This window comes from Eleutherodactylus coqui, chromosome 3, assembly GCF_035609145.1.
Source record: "Eleutherodactylus coqui strain aEleCoq1 chromosome 3, aEleCoq1.hap1, whole genome shotgun sequence".
Taxonomy (NCBI): domain Eukaryota; kingdom Metazoa; phylum Chordata; class Amphibia; order Anura; family Eleutherodactylidae; genus Eleutherodactylus; species Eleutherodactylus coqui.
In genome coordinates, this window is record NC_089839.1 from 48,185,144 (window position 1) to 48,201,968 (window position 16,825).

At 44.8% G+C, this 16,825-nt stretch overlaps 1 protein-coding gene across 2 annotated transcripts in view; it reads left to right on the top strand.

Moving 5' to 3' along the window:
- Positions 1-16,825, top strand: part of THADA (THADA armadillo repeat containing) — a 551,380-nt gene that overhangs the window by 177,779 nt on the left and 356,776 nt on the right. For both annotated transcript variants that reach the window (XM_066595569.1, XM_066595570.1), the window contains exon 24: positions 12,793-12,915. In XM_066595569.1, the coding sequence (XP_066451666.1) occupies positions 12,793-12,915 (123 nt within the window). The remainder of the gene's footprint in view (positions 1-12,792; positions 12,916-16,825) is intronic.

Genomic DNA, 16,825 nt, shown 5'->3' on the forward strand with positions numbered 1-16,825 from the left:
ACCTTACCCTTCTGCCCCAGATAATATGCAACAAAGACATTTGGTTGCATTAAAACAAGGATTTATTGTTTCAATTAAAACATAATTTTCTGGCTGCCAAACAGAATCCTATCTCGGTAAGAGTAGATTGCTATTCTAGGTATCGTAAAGCTGGAATCCGCCAAGGTCGGGAGCTTTTCTCACCATCAATGCTCCCGCTGTAACAACCTGTGACAATGGTCTTTAAGTTCGCCTGTTGAGCTGCATTTTTCAAAATATCAAATTAGCGTTTTACCCTGATAACCACTGAGCAGCAGCTGTATCCATTATTCTGCCCCCGGGCCCCATATGTAGCGGGATCGGAGGGGAGATTTTGTGTAGTTCTTGAATTTCAGCTGTTTTATTTCTGCAACTTTTGGACTTTCTGAAATGTTGGTGGAGAGACAAGGAGCAATAAGAACAAATGCATCTGAAAAGCACCCTCACTACTGGGACCCTGGGTAATAATAATCTTTATTTGTGTGGCCCCCTGCACACGGGTGGAAATTCCGCAGCAGGATTTCCCGCAGAATTTCCGCCCGTGGAAGCTGCCATAGGATTGCATTAGAAAACGCAATCCTAGGCAGATGGCCGCGATTTGTCTGCGCGTAATCACACGCAGAAAACAAATCGCGGCACGGTCTATTTCTGTGCAGGGGTCGCAGAGCCCCGGACAGACCTGTCACTCCCCGGCCATCGGCTCCGGTCTGCGCATGCGCCGGCAGCCGGCACATCAAAGAGCTGAAGCCGTGGGAGCAGGTGAGTGCCGCGCTGGTCCCTGCAGGGTGGGGGTGGTACAGGAGGTGCAAGGGGGGGGGGCGGGAGGAGCGAGGCATGGGGAACACAGGCAGTTGGGGATTTCATGTGGAAATCAGTTTTTAGAACGCACACGGGGTGGGGCGGTAAGGAGGTGCAGGGGTAGAGGTTGTATGCGATAAGCAGGGTGGAAGGTGTGGGGAGCCATAGGGAGGGTTGGGGGACTAGGTCAGGGAATTTGGTATGCTTCCCTGAAGAGGTGCGCTTTTAAGGCACATCTGAAATTTCGCGCATCGAGAATTGTCCGGATGTCTTGGGGTAGAGCGTTCCAGAGGATCGGTGCTGCTCTGGTGAAGTCCTGGAGGTGAGCATGTGAGGTTTGTGTTAGAGGGGTGTTTAGTCTGAGTGTGCTAGCCGATCGGAGTGAGCGGGCTGGGTGGTGTACTGACAGGAGGGAGGCGATGTATGGTGGCGCAGCGCCATGCAGAGCTTTGTGGGTGAGGTTGAGGAGTTTAAATTTAGTTCTGCAGTGGATGGGCAGCCAATGCAGAGGCGTCTGAGTAACAGCTGGATAGAAAAATGCTGCCGCATTTAGTGTGGACTGGAGTGGAGCGAGTCTGGTGCGGGGGAGGCCGATGAATAGCGAGTTACAGTAGTCGAGTCGGGAGTGGATGAGGGCGACCACAAGTGTCTTTAGCGTGTCCATGGTGAGGAACGGCCATATTTTGGCAATATTTCTAAGGTGCATATGGCATGTTTGGGCCAGGAAGGTTGTGCTAGAATAAACATCACGGCAATTTCAGATTTTATTTTGATGAACACCCACGGTCACGACTCAACACTGCACAGGAGCTGCAATAGCAGTGCCTTCCTTCATGAAATTTTTGCTAGTTTTCACAAAAAAAAAGCAAAAGGAAGGGCTTCCGTTTCGTCATGTTTCTGTTTGTTTTTTAAAAAATGGAAAATAGTGCATTGAAATCAATGGGGGAAAAAAAAAGATACTTTTTTTTTCACTTCAGTTTCTCTGAGAGACAAAAACCCTGAACTGAGCCCTAATGCAGGTGTGAGAGCAGCCTAATGCAAATGTGTATACTGTAAACAGTCCAAGGACAACCCCCCAAGGAAACTGGTCACTACGCCCCAAAAATTAGAAAACGGGAGGCAGATGGCACAGCACCATGAAATTAGCAATAGGTGATGATGGGGACGACTCAGACCCTTCTCCTCCTCCCTACGTAGTCACCTCTGCCCATTATACAGAGCATGCCCACAATATTGTTCGATAGAAGCCAATAAGTGTTCTTCTTCCATTTAGGTGCCTGTTAAGTGATGGTACAATCAACCTCTAGTGTTTACCTGGCCCAAACAAACAAAAAATAAAAACAATTTAGCAAAAACGGCAGGTTGGTTTAAGGATGACTTGGCTACTTGCAACCACACCACTTAGTAGATTATTGATCCATTATATTGACCACTATGGGTATTCGAGTAGTTTTGTTCCACTTTGATCACAAATTAGACCATGCCTTACCTTACAGGGCTTATCCAGGATCCCAGTGCTTACTCTCCTAATTTCCTTCTTCTAGTTAAAGGGGTTTGCTAGGCTATTTTTATTGATGACCTATCCTTAGATAAGGTCATCAATAATTGATCGGCTGGGGTCCGCTACTCTGGACCCTAACTGAACAGTTTTTCTGGTATCTGCTTTCACAGGTGAAGCATACAGGATATGGAGCAGAAGCAGATCACTCTGACCCATAAAGCAGCCGGCGCTGGTGATTGCTGCTGCAGCTCTCATTGGTTTTAATGAGAGCTGCACCTGCAATTACCAGTGCCAGCCACTACACCGGGGCTGGAGTGATCTGCTTCCACTCCGTTCCCTGTGTGTTTTGCCAGTGACAGCGGGCACCAGAACAGCTGATAGGTCAGGGTCCCGAGCAGCAGGCCTCAGCTGATCAACTATTAAGGACCTATTCCGAAGATTGGTCATTAAGAAAAAGTGTCTGGAAAACCCTTTTACCTTGATGGACACTTGTCTTTTTTACAACCATACTACATAACTATAATCTCTTTTAACTGAAAATGTGAAAAAAAATACTAATTGATCTGCAGCTCGTTTCCAGCATAAAGGGACTTTTTTTGTGGCAAAAACCCAACTTGCCTTCTACAAGCCAAACCCAAAGCCTGGAATTGATGCCTCCATTGTTTGCAGGGCCAAAAGTGACTTCATGTCTTTGCCGTGCCGTGACTTGCGCTGGAGCTTTTCTGTATATCATGGCATTATATCCTAAACCAACAGGGTGATAATGTTTAGTGGAAGAACAGGTATTTGTTCATACAGCACTTAGAAGATTGGTATTTGCTTAGTTAACACTTTCTATTATATAACAGCATAAAATGGCATCTGGCATGTCCCGTTTCCTGTTATGAAAGATTTCCTTTTGAAGGCTTGTCGTCTACAGCCTTGAGGTTATTACTTAGCTGTGTATTGAGAAGGAGTGAAAGACGGACTTAGAGTATAAACCATGGCTTTTGTTAAACTGTTCTTGGTTTACGCAGTGGTACGTTATTTGTACATGTTCATCATGGAGCCACGTTGCATTGGGACAACTGGTTGAGTTTTCCGAGGAGCGCCTAACCTGGGTCAGGGCATTTTTTATTTAGCACATTGTGCCTCCTCTGCGCGGATAGTTATGAAACTAGTGCAATAGCATAACCATTTAGTGACTTGATCACAACGTGCCCAGCAAAGTAAGTCACTTGCTTGTATTTTTCAATGGTTTATAGCTTTTTCAGTGTTTTTCTAGTAGAGGACACAGGAAGAGAGGTTTGTGCAATTTGTAATCCTCTGTAGGTCTTTTGCTATCACCATTGGGTTCCCTCTCAACTCTTACAGGATTGGCCATGGTGGTCTTGGATGGATCTAAACAGAATACCATCCCTACGGAGAGTAGCAACAGCCTTGAAGTTTCTCCACCTGTAGATAATTTGGCTAACCATGGATTGATGTATACCTAGGCAATGCTTTTGTAGCCTTTTCCATCTTAGTGAGTCTTTATAACTCATCTTCTAAGTTCTTCTGAAGTTTTTTTTTACATTGAGGCATTGTTCACAAAACATGAACAAGTTTGTCAGTAACTAGGCCTTTTGTACCTTTTATTTAATGAGCAAAGCACCCATGAAAGCCATGCTTATAGTCTCCTTCATTGAAACACCCGTTGCCAATTAGCTCTTGTAAAAGTCATTAAAGGCTAGTTTCACACAGACAAGGGCGATATCGGGCCATGATTCACGGCCCGATATCGCACTTTCCACCATGTGAACCCCTCGTGGATACAAGGTGTTTTCACGTGAACACAGCCTCACATCACTACGGGGAATCCCTTTATCATATTCCTTTCAATTGGATGGTAGCAGTGCCGGCCCCATTGAAAGCAATGGGAGAACTCCGCAATCTTCTGTGACAGCAGCAGCAGGGAAGTCCTTCATCCTTGCGGGGAATCCCTTCACCCCTGCCACGTCTGAAGGGATTTTCCTGCAGCATCTTCAATGGGGTTGCCATTGAAAACAATGGGCGATATTGCAGGAGGATAGAACATGCTGCGATGTGTTTCCTGCATAGCATCGCGGTGCCATGCAGGAAAACATCACTCATATGTTTCATATTTGTGCATCTCGCAACGCACAAATCTTGCGTGATTTTGTTGCCTGTGTGAAACCGGCCTAAGACAGAGGTTCACTTACTTTTTCTCCCTGCAGATTGGATGTTTACTTACTGTGCTCAGGAAGGACTTGAACAATACAACTGTTAGATTGTGTTTGTCTAGAATTGTGACTCCGATAACAGAGCACATTTTATTAGTAATCAATGCAGAAATCTTGATCATTCCAAAGGGTTCACTTACTTTTTCTTGTAACTGTCCTAGTAATTTCAGTCTTGACAAAGATTGGGATTCCACAGAATGCCTATGAATGGGAAGATGATGTACAGTCGGGGGAGTTTTTTTGCTTTGGACAGAGGTAGAAGAGCCCTCTAACAGTAAGCTGAACAGAGTCCTGCTGCTAGGACATTCAGCGATCAGCTGTAATCTCTAGGGAACCTGTTAGCAAGTGTTGAATTTCTAGCGTGCCGACTAGTGATGAGCGAGCATACCCGCTAAGGGCAATTGCTTGAGCGAGCATTGCCCTTAGCGAGTACCTGCCCGCTCGAGAGAAAAGGTTCGGCTGCCGGCGGCGGGCAGGGAGCTGCGGGGTAGAGCAGGGAGGAACGGAGGGGAGATCTCTCTCTCCCTCCCCCGCTCCCCCTGCTCACTGCCGCAACTCACCTGTCACCTGCGCCGGCAGCCGAACCTTTTCTCTCGAGCGGGCAGGTACTCGCTAAGGACAATGCTCGCTCGAGCAATTGCCCTTAGCGAGTATGCTCGCTCATCTCTAGTGCTGACACTGGATATATGATGCCTTGCATAATTTCCATTGGAATCAATCTGCTGTCCATGTCCTCCAGTGGGAGCGAGGTCCGCTCTGGTTATTAGATGACGATCCTTGACAGATGACCCCATCTATAAAGCTAAATTACCTAATAAATATTAGAAAATGTGTTTTCTAAGCAAGATAACCAGTATGACATGCAAATTATGGGAAGAAAGTCTTGTTGGGGTAAGAAGGGAGGTGTTGGGATAGTCCCCAATCTTCACTAAAACAATACCAAATCTGTCCTCTGCAAATCCCAACAGCTAACCTATGACCCACTATCCAATTCTTTTCTGTTTTCTACTGTCTTACCTTTAATATATGTCTGCTGAATGCCAGATATTTCGCCTAATCTCAATAAAGAGCACCTTATCTTTTTTAGAGGGAGGGTTTTAAAAGGTTTTTCTGGGATTTCAGGCATTTTTTCCTCTGGATAGGTCATCAATAGATATCTGATCAATGGATGTCTGCCACTAGCGAACTCATTCAACTGATTCTCGGCACTTCTGTCAGTACGGAGAGCACAGGAAGCAGATGGTGCCATCCATACTGCAGTGAGCTCGGTTGGTAGTGCAGGCGCTGCTTCCCATTAAATTCAATAGGAGCTGCGCCTGCACCACCAACCTGGGCTGCTACTTCCTGTGCTGTCCGTACTGACAGCAGTACCAGGAATCAGCTGATCGGTAGGTATCCCCAGCAGTGAACATTTATTGATGACCAATCCTGAGGATAGGTTCATCAATAGAGGAAAATCCCTGAAGTTCTGAAAACCACCTTTTAAATTGGATGTTAATAAACTTTGTAATATTTTATTGGATTTTGCCCCTATTTTTGAAAATCTTACAATCTTTTACAGGGGCTGTACCATATTTAAAAGTTATCCACAGGTTATAGGGAAAATAACTTGCTGATAGGTGGGAGTCTCACTACTGAGAAATCCCACTGATCCCAAGAACAAGGGTCCTGTGATCCCTGTCCTCTTCAATGCGAGCTTGCTGTACTCCCTGCAGTGAGGAGGAGACGATAGAGGAATGGTCGAGCAAGCTTGCTGCTGCTATATTAAAGGGGTTTTCGGAGAAAAAAATACTATACTCGATGCACTGCCAAGTCAGTTAACAGAGGGGTGCAGTGGCAGTGTGTTATTTAACCATGTGACCGCTTCAGCCAATGGAAGACCCAACAGGGATATCAATTATGACGTCCCTTAACGCCTTGAGTGGCGGGTTTCCTACCACCCTGTCGTGCCCACCAGGGCAGGTTTTTTAAAATGGTCTAATCATTGAATTTCAACTAGTTTTGCAGTTGCGTCTCAAGAGCCATAACTTTTTCATTTTTCCATTGACATGGCCATATGAGGGCTTGTTTTTTGCGGGACAAGTTGTGATTTTTTAAACAGGAGGGAGGAAAAAAAGAAATGGGGAAAAAAGAAAAAAAGGGGCCATGTCATTAAGGGGTTAAATAATGTATTAACTTCCTTCTCTGGGTCATTACGACACAAGGATACCACATGTGTGATTGTATTTTTGATTTTTTTACAAAGTAAAGGGAGACAAGTGTTTTTATAATTTTTTTTAAAATAATTTTTAAACTTTTTTTTTTTTTTCCTTTTTTTTTTTTAACTTTTTTTTTTTTTTTTGTCCCTTTAGGGGACTTCCACAGGGACCCATCAGGACCCCCTGATCACATTCCGGGGGTCTGATGGTGACAGCCCTTTACATGCTGCAGTGACAGCCCTTTACATGCTGCAGTCACATAGACTGCAGCATGTAAAGGGTTAACACAGCAGAGATCGGAGGTTTTCTCTGATCTCTGCTTTAAGAGCTAGTACCTAGCTGTCCTTTGATAGCCAAGCACCAAGCTCTCCCTGTCACAGAGACCATCGGCTTGCTTCTGACAAGCCGATGGTCTCTATGGCAACCTGTAAACAAAGCAGGAGATTGCCGATATGCCGGCAATATCTTCTGCTGGTTTTTCAAAGCCCTTGCTTTGTTCTCTGTGGGTCTGTGCAGGCAGAGCACACTGTCACAGCTTGTGGCACTGTGTTCTGCAGGTCCCATAGTGATACATAGCCCGGAAATCTTCCGGGCTATATCGCTATGAGCAGTGGAGCTCGTCCCGGAAAATTTCCGGGCGTGCCACTCAAGGGGTTAAATCTGCCGGGGGGGGCTCCTACATTAAAAGCTTACGTGACAGGTTTAAGGGGATATTACCAGGTTTTCTCGGCTGGTGATGTCACTGAAACAGCGGTCCGACGCTGCGGTGAGTATATATATTTTATATAGTTTTGGGCATGGGAGGCCCCAAACTATCTAAAATAACTCTGTATACCCCTTCAATTTTCAATGAGACTGTTAGAGAGCGGCAAGCACTTGAGTATTTCTGTCAGCGCCATAGAAATGAGCGGAGTGGTGATTGCACTCACTCTGCCATCATGTCATTCATTCTGATGTCACTACAGGGTTTGAAGCGATCCCATGATGACAGGCAGATGATGACATGGGACCCCTGTTCTCAGGATCAGTGGGGGTCTCAGTAGTGAGACTCCCCCATTGATCAGCAAGTTATTCCCTATCCTGTGAATATGGGATAACTTGTGATTCTAGTGCAATGCCTTTAAATAATTGGTCTACCTACGGCAGTGTACAGGGAAGCTGGCTGACCGATGTTGCACGCTCCGGAGACATAGCGTTGTTCTTCCGCATCTGACGCTTGGCCCGTTTCTTGAACGGCTCCTGCAGCCGCAGAAAAACCTGTCTCCAGAGCATGCACCGTTGATCAGCCGGCTTCTCCGTGCACAAAGCCAGTGCAGTCCATGCATCGCTTCCTTAAGAAGCCATGTGTGGATTTCACATAGCAAGAACGATCTGCACTCAACTTTATTGCATGTAAGTGTGGCAAGGTTTTTAGGCCTTCTGCAGACGGCCAAATTTGCATTGCGAAATCCGCAGCGGGATTTCGCCTCCGGATTCTGCAGCAAATCCAGCCCATAGCATGCTATGACAATACGTGATTTGCTGCCCACAGGCGGAAATCGATTGTGATTTTCCGCTCGTGGGGGAGAAATTGCCGGATACAGCATTTTTGTGCGGGCTATGCCCGGCCGGCTGCCATTGCAGTCAATGCAATCGTCATTGCAGAATGGTCATGGCAGCCGCATCATCATAGCGACGGCACAGCGTCCTCTGTTCTCCGCATGTGCACCGGCGTGTTTGCCGGCACATCAGCAGCAGAGGAGAAGACGGCGGAGTGGTACGCTGGGGTCACCAGATGGGCATTGGGTCGTACTTCGCTGCGGCAATCCAGCATGAGGGGTCCGACCCACTTGTGTGCAGGCGGCCTTAATGAAGAATGTAGCAATGTTTATTAATATCTTACTGAAATCTCTCCTTCTTCCAAACAAGTCGTAAACTTTGAAAATAAACAGAACTTTTCACATGCCACTGACGTTTTGTAATACCCTATCTTCCCTGTGGTGGCGCTGCAGGGAAATTGAACACTTGTTGGCTTTACCCACAGAATACAGCTGATTGTAAGGGGCTCAGCAGCACAATTGCCAATGATTGTCTAGTTTTCAAGAGACCATTTTAAGTAGAAGATAGAACTTAAGCATTGAAAAAGACACGGGGATCCTAATTGTATCCACTATATACAGTATATATATTATGTGCTTCCATAGATCTATGTGTCCTTATGACTCCATTCGGTCCTTTGACCGTCTATCTGCATGCCTTGAATTAGGTCAACTTGTTGGTTTTTTTCCTCTTACAATTTGAACATTGAGCTGGTTTTAGTTCATTGACTTTCAAACAAAGCTGCCATTGTACGTCTATATGTTGGGAGAATCTACAAATTACAAAATCAAAAGGGCATCTGATCTTGGGCAGTCATACAGCATGCAGATTGTCACGTACTCCATTTTCTGGTTAGGAATTCAGGTTGTTCTTGGAAGTAAAACTGAAGTTCTGTTTTGTGTCTTGATTTTAGCTGGACATATATTTTGGCTTGGCCAAAGATGGCTGTCGATCCCTACGGGGATGGGGAGTGATTTGCTGACAAACTTCCACAGTAGCCCTTGTCGGTTGGTGTAAATTGTCAGCAGATCTTCCTCTAAATGTTGGGGGCTGTTCAAAGTAATCAGATGTGTATTAAGCTTATGTTCTCACCGTTAAAAGGACGCTTAGTCCTTATGTCCTTCTCCCTGGTGTCCTCATCTGCCTCATCTTGCAAAACGGAGATGGAACAATGCCTCTAAAGTGGCAACAGAAGGAAGCATTCCTGGAAGTCATTGTCAGACTTGTAACAATGACTGGGGGAATATAAGCCAAAGCCAGCATCTTATTCATAAGGAAAAGATAATCATGTACAGACTGACTGTTTTGGGGTTTTGGACCCCCACTGTGCAATAGGTTGCTAGCTTGGCTGGGTGCGAGAAATTGTTCCATTTCTCTTTTGCATATTCGAATTTCCCAGAGGAGCATGCATGGCCTTATAAGCCTCCTCACTCCTATGTGCTCTCCTCAAGGAGAAATTGTACCCTTCCAGACATAGGCCTCTCACCTAGCCAAGCCATTAACTGATGAAGGGCAAAGACCCGAAATAATCTGTCTGTACATGGTTCTTTTTTGGCTTTGGCTTATATTCGTCCAATCCTTGTTTCAAGGCTGTTTAAAAGGTCTGACGTTGAGTCGCAGGAATGTTGCCTTGTAATAGGTGGCACTGTTAGAGGCATACTTCCATCTCCAATTTGCATATTCTAATTTGCAAGAGTAATATATCTCCCACCCCCCTACACACACACACAAACACACACACAGTCTAGATGCTCTCCCTAAGGAGAAATGATACCATTCCTGACCTGTCTCATCCTTTGTTACATATTTATTCTTAAATATGTAGCGAGCGCCAATCAACAAAGCATGTCAATCAGCGTTTATTTACATTTCTTTTACATTGCCCACGAATCGCTGGTATAGGGACGAATAATTGTTAATTTGCTCATTTGCCCCCAAAGAGCCGCATATAGATAGGGAAATGTACAGCTGACCAGCAAGCATTTTTGTGCTTGCTTAATCGATGATCAGCTTTCAAAAGAGCAGCGTCTGGTTGAATGTTCATGCCTGATATTCAGGCCGAAGGAGACACTGCGTATTACACTATGCTCATTGTAATCAATGAGGGGTGGGTCCTTCAGAGAGAGTGATAATCAAAATACTAACAGCGACCTGTCCGTTTGTACGTGAGTGAGTAGTGAGTGGGTTTGTGAGTGACTTACATGCTCCGCCTCTGATCACATGATGGTGGTGTCATCAAAGGTCCTTTATCCCCAGTGAGGGAGTTACATGCTCTGCCCCTGATCACATGAGGATCACAGGTTCTGTACGCACATGGCTGTTGTTGGGCTAGGTCAGTGGTGGCGAACCTATGGCACGCGTGCCAGAGGCGGCACTCAGAGCCTTCCCAGCTGGCACTCGCCGCCATCGGCTGCTCACCACATTAGTAAATACTGGCAGGGGTGCCGCAGCTCCCCTGTTGGTATTCACTCAGCAGCGCTGCTAGAAGCGCTCATCCCGGTGCACACTGTGATGTCAGTGTGCATCTGGGATCCTCCTCCCCCCTCCTCTGATGTCTCCTACTTGGTTCCGCAAGAGCAGGGAAGGGGAGGAGGTGTCCGGCAGCACATCACAATGTGCTCCTGGGATCAGTGGCAGAAACAGCGCCAAGCAGAGGAGCTGGGTGGGGGTGGGGGTTGGGGATTTGGGTCTCAGAGGGGGGGTGCGCTATTGCTACAGGGGCCACTTTGGGATGTTGCTATTACTACTGGGGACCACTGTGGGATGTCACTATTACTACTGGCTACTGTGGGATGTCACTATTACTACTGGGGACGCTGTGAAGTGTCACTATTACTACTGGGGACCACTGTAGGCTGTCACTATTACCGCTGGGGCCGCTGTGGGATGTCACTATTACTACTGGGCTGATGTGGGATGTCACTATTACTACTGTGGCCACTGTGGGATGTCACTATTACCACTGAGACCACTGTGTGGTGTCACTATTACTACTGGGGGGCCACTGTGAGATGTCACTATTACGACTGGGGCCACGGTGCGGTGTCACTATTACCACTGGGGCCGCTGTGCGGGGGTCACTATAACCACCAAAGCCGCTCTGGGGGGGTCACTATTAGCGCTGGGGCTGCTCTCGGGGGGTCACCCTTACTGCTGGGGCCACTCTGGGGGGGTAAATATCACTGCTGGGATATGTTTACGCAAAGTGGAAATGCTGTAGAATGTCCTCAGCGGAAATTTCCGTGGCAAATTCCACAGCAATTCTGCATCCAAAAGAAGTCAGAATCTGCACCCTGCCTATTTTGAAACAGCCTTGTCCTTTTAAGAACGACGGGGGTAAAAATCATACGTCGTGATAAGCCCCGCCCCCTGGCATGTTGGCACTTTACAATAAATAAGTGGGTTTTGAGTTGCAGTTTGGGCACTCTGTCTCTAAAAGGTTCGCCATCACTGGGCTAGGTGTTTGTTAGTATTCCACAGCAACTGAGGCCACAGGGGGTTTGTAGTCTGCCCGTAATTTGCACAAGGATGCAGGACCTGTGATGATGTCACCGTCATGTGATAAGAGGCGGCGCATGTAACTCCCTCACTGGCTATAAGACCTCTGATGACGTCACTGACGTGATCGGGGGGCGGAGCATGTAAGTCATTCACTCAAGATGAGCGTCACCATCATGTGATCATGGATGGAGCATGGTGGTGATGTCATCACAGGTCCTTCATCTCCACTGCTGTGCTGCTTCTGATCGCTGTTGCATGAGATGAACAATGTATGTAGCAGTGCTGTGTGTGTGACATGCATGTAGCAGAGCTGTGTGGCGCATTGCACCATCAGAAACACTAGTACTATAATTTCCTAATAATTACTAGTCTCTATGAAGGACCAGCGTCTTTCCACTTTGACCAAGTTCTTCAATGAGGATCCCCCCTTCTATTAACGCAAACACCCTAAAAGGTGCTCAACATGCATTTTGTAAGTCAGCTGCTGTGGAACTTCCTCCGCGCATTTTACTGCAGAAATTCAGCATTTACAGAACAAGCCATGTAGAGAGGATTTATAATATCTCCTCAATAGGAAGTGGAAATTTTCAATGAATCCACAGCATGCCTATTTATGAAATACAAGGGTTAAAGTCTGTGGCAAATCCCTGCAAAACTGCCGCCAGATCCACGCCATTTAGGTGCAGATGTGACCATTGCAGATTTTGCAGTGGGCTTTCGACTGCTGAAAGCCTGCAGCAGCCGTGCGGCCTATGAAGCTGCCCTTAAAGTCACGGGAGAAAGGTCTACAGATCACAGGTCACCATTCGGTGGGATTGGCAGAGATCACTACCGCTGATGTATGTTCTAGCAAGATGTTCCTCAAGTCTTTCTCCTTATCCTTATCTCGTCATCCCATCGTCGTTAGCATTTAATACTAGTATTGTAACCCTTGAGCCACTCACATTAATGCATTTCCTTTGCTCCTTCTCCACAGGCCCTGCTGGCATCCGAACCCAAGAATAGCAAGGCAGGCCTCTTGAAGATGACTATGAAGGAATTAATAAGCTTGGCCATGCCTTCGAGTGACTTGAGTGGAAATAACTGCACAATCCCACAGGTGATGGTGATATTATACAGGCTCAGGAGTCACAGCGGGCCTCCTCCAACAAAGGGCACAATATATAACTTTCTAACAGTTACTGTGGTTACTGACAATCCGCTGCAGAATCAAAGAGCAGACGAAAAGTTTGATCCCAAAAGTCAATGCCTCGGCTCCAAGAACGACAGAAAAATTCATTTTTACACCAGCGCCATCCAACTGGCAGTCCTGCGTCCGGATACGGCCTACGGGGGCTTTTGAATACTTTCTGGCCGAGGCGTGATATACAGTCTTATTGAGTGACATCATTTTTTCCCCCTTTTAAATAGGATTTAGTCTACCGCTAATGTCTTGATAAAGCAATAAGGCTTTTTACTATGACAGTATGCCTGATGCTTCTCTTAGGTGGGGGAATTGTTGGGATGGATATCTTAATATGGCTGCTTTGATATTCTGCCTAAAAGCGGTTTCATAATCACAATGCATCATGGGTATACCAAAGATTTTTTTCCCCCCTCTAAACGAGGGAATTGCCCGGTTCTTCTTTATTAACCCTTTCCGATCCACTGTCTGAAGTCTAAAGACATTCTGATTGAAGGCTGTACAGCTTCTGATGTCGGAAGACGTCCAGCAGGGTGGTATTACTGTATATTACTGGCCGCTCTGTTGGCCTCTCCAGCATGTCCAATACCGCAGTACTGGCTCTAGCCAGCAGGTGGCGCCATTGTATAATGGCAGAAAGAGAAAAACCCCTAGGAAACCCTGAATCCAAAATTGGATTGCAAAGGGTTAATATTCAAAAACAGCCAGTATAAGCGGATCAGAGCTGTTTACCCTTTAAATGCCCCGATCGATGTTTGGGGGATCCGCACTGTCTGCGAGATAAGATCGCTGCTTGCCATGGCAGCCTGGGGCTTTCTGAAAGGCCCAAGGACTGCCCTTGCAGATTGCCTATGAAGCCATGACTGTGGCGTGGCTTGTTAGATTGACAGTCAGATCATGGTATAATGTAATGCTATGGCATTAAATCATTTTGCATGAGTGATTAAACCATCGCAAGTTTTTGTCCCCTCTGGGGAATAAAAGAAAAGGTAAACATGAGTTTAAAAAAGTTTTATTAATATAAAAAAAAAGGTAATAAAAGTTTTAAAAAAGCCTCTTTTGCCATATTTTTATAATAAAATAGTTTAAATAATAAAACCCCAAAACATATTTGGTATCGCTGCAAAACTGCAAAAGTCCAAACTATCAAAGTAGCGCATTATTTATCCCGCACGATGAACATCGGGAAAAAGCAAATCTAGAATTGCGCTTTCTTGGTCACAATGTCTCCAATAAAAAGGGATCAAAAAGTCGCAGGTAATTCAAAATAGTACCAATAGAAACCACAGGACATCCCGCAAAATATAAGCCCTCGCACCGCTATGTCGACGGATAAATAAAAAAAAAGTTATGGCTGCCAGAAGATGGAAAATTAAATCTCTTTGGAAAAAGATAAAGGTAGTGTACACACAAAAAAACCGATATAAATCTGCTATCGTAGTTATCATGTCATTTTGTTGCAGTGTGTACGCCGTAGAAACAAGACGCACCCAAAGATGGCAGAATTTCACTTTTTTTTTTTCATTTCACTCTACTTAGAATTTTTTGAAAGTTTTCAATACATTATCTGGTACATTAAATAGTATCACTGCAAAATAGAACTCTTCCCATATAATAAATCCTCAGACATCTAAGTTGATGGATAAATAAAAGAGTTGTTTTTTTTTAAAAGGGGGGAAGGAAAAACAAAAATTTAAAAAAGGCCTGCGTCCTTGGGTTAAAAGTAGGACTACCATTTCACTATACCTACTCTGCGATTAACCAGCGCTGATCGTGTTAGCAGCGCTGGCCAATCGCAGAGCAGTGCATAGTGTAATTAGAAATTGGTGGTGGCCAATCTGTTTGCCTGAAAGTGACACCAGAAACTGGTGTAACCAAACAATGGCTGACACAATTGACTACAGGAAATGTACTTCCTCTGGTCCTGGGCCAAAATATTGTCCTGAAACCGGAGGGCCGCTTTAAGCAATTACATTGGGAGTCAGGGCCTGGCCACATCAGCATCTCTGATTTCTAAGAAGATACAGGACATAATTATCACTGTTTGCAGTGCTGTTTTGTCTTGTAAAATTCCAGAAGACCGGATGGCAGCCGAGCGGACCCCATTATAGTCAGTGTGGACCGTTCAGGCCAGTGGGTCCCATTTTTCAGCTCCCGTAAGAAAACAGACGATTTATGCACCGAAACGCGTCACATTCATTTGTCTGTCATTTCAAATGATGTATTAAAAAAACTTTGCTACTATCTAGTAGCGCCAAATAGTCCCGGCATTCTTTGAGCACGGAGGGAAATCTTTTGAACCTGTTTCTTAAAACAGAAGAGCGGAACCCAAAGTGCTACTGTGAATGGACCCTTAGATGAGTTAGTGGCGGCCTTGGAACATCTTAGATAAGTGACATCAGCCTTGACTATTACATACCCTGTTTCCCTGAAAATAAGACATAGCATGATTTTCCAGAATTTTTGAGGATGCAAAATGATTTTTCAGGCTTTTTGACGATGCTTGAAATATAAGCCCAGCTCCAAAATTAAGCCCTGCTAACAGTTAATTAAAAAAGTCAATTTAAATAGTGTCCAGGCAGCTATACATGTAAAAAAACTTAAACCTTTTTGAACAAAAATTAATATAAGACACTGTCTTATTTTCGGGGGAAACACGGTAGTAGTGAATTCTCATGTATCTTCTTCCAACCCTCGCAATGACTACCTGAAACCTTTATTTCTCAGCCGCAAAATGTGAGCATAATCACTACCACTTGGCATGTCCCGACACTTCAGGATAGTGACACAATAGTTATTTTATTTCTTTGTAACCGAGGTTTCTGGGAATGTTTTATTTTTATTTCTTCTGGACCTTCGAGAGGTTCTATCATCGCTTACATTACATTGGACATATTTTCCTAATATAAGATTAGGAAGCCTTCCAGCGTAGTCTGTTAAGGTGAAGTGCGGTAGGGACCTCACAGAATGCAATTTGGACAAAACTGAAAACCTAGGGCTTTAACCCCTCAAGGACACAACCTTTTATTTTTCTTCTTTTTTGGATTTTTTTAATTTCTTCTCTCCACTTTAAAAAGTCATAACTTTTTTTTCCATTAGCATAGCTGTCTAAGGGCTTGTTTTTCAATAATTCTATATAATGCAATGAAAAACGTTTTAGAAATTTTTAAGTAGAAATAATTTTAAAGGAGAAAACGCAATTTCACCATTTTGGTCGGGGGGCTTATTCCGTAGCAAAAATGACAAAAGTCATTCTGTGGGTCAGAAGAATTACGCAACAAGGTAAATTTTTTCTTTTGCTGTACTACTTTTAAAAAATAACGCCTATTTAAAAAATATTATGCTGCCATCTTCAGACCGACGTAAATTAATCTTTCCATATGTGGGGTTGTGTGAAGGCTCTGTTTTTGCAGAAGGTCCTGTAGTTTCTACAGGTACCATTTTGGATTAAAAACAACTTTTTGTTTGCTTTTTATTAACTTTTTTCTTGGAGACAGGGTGACCAAAAAAAAGTGCAATTCTGGCGTTGTGTATTTTTTCTATAACACGCACCATACATCATTTTGACAGATCAGACTTTTAGGGACACAGCAGTACCATATAGTCTCAGAATCATGGGGCTTCGCTGGTCTCTTCTTGTTTGTATATAGGGTTTGATCCATCAGTCTATGCAGTCCTGGCGAGGCCTCACCCTTGTGATTCCAACCCCCGTTCCAAGCTGCTTTTTTAAAGTATATTTTTCTGAAAGGGTACAATGTTTCAGACTACAGTAAACATGTCTTTTGTGTCCAAGCATGTACCCAATGCAAGCTACCTGATGTGCAGC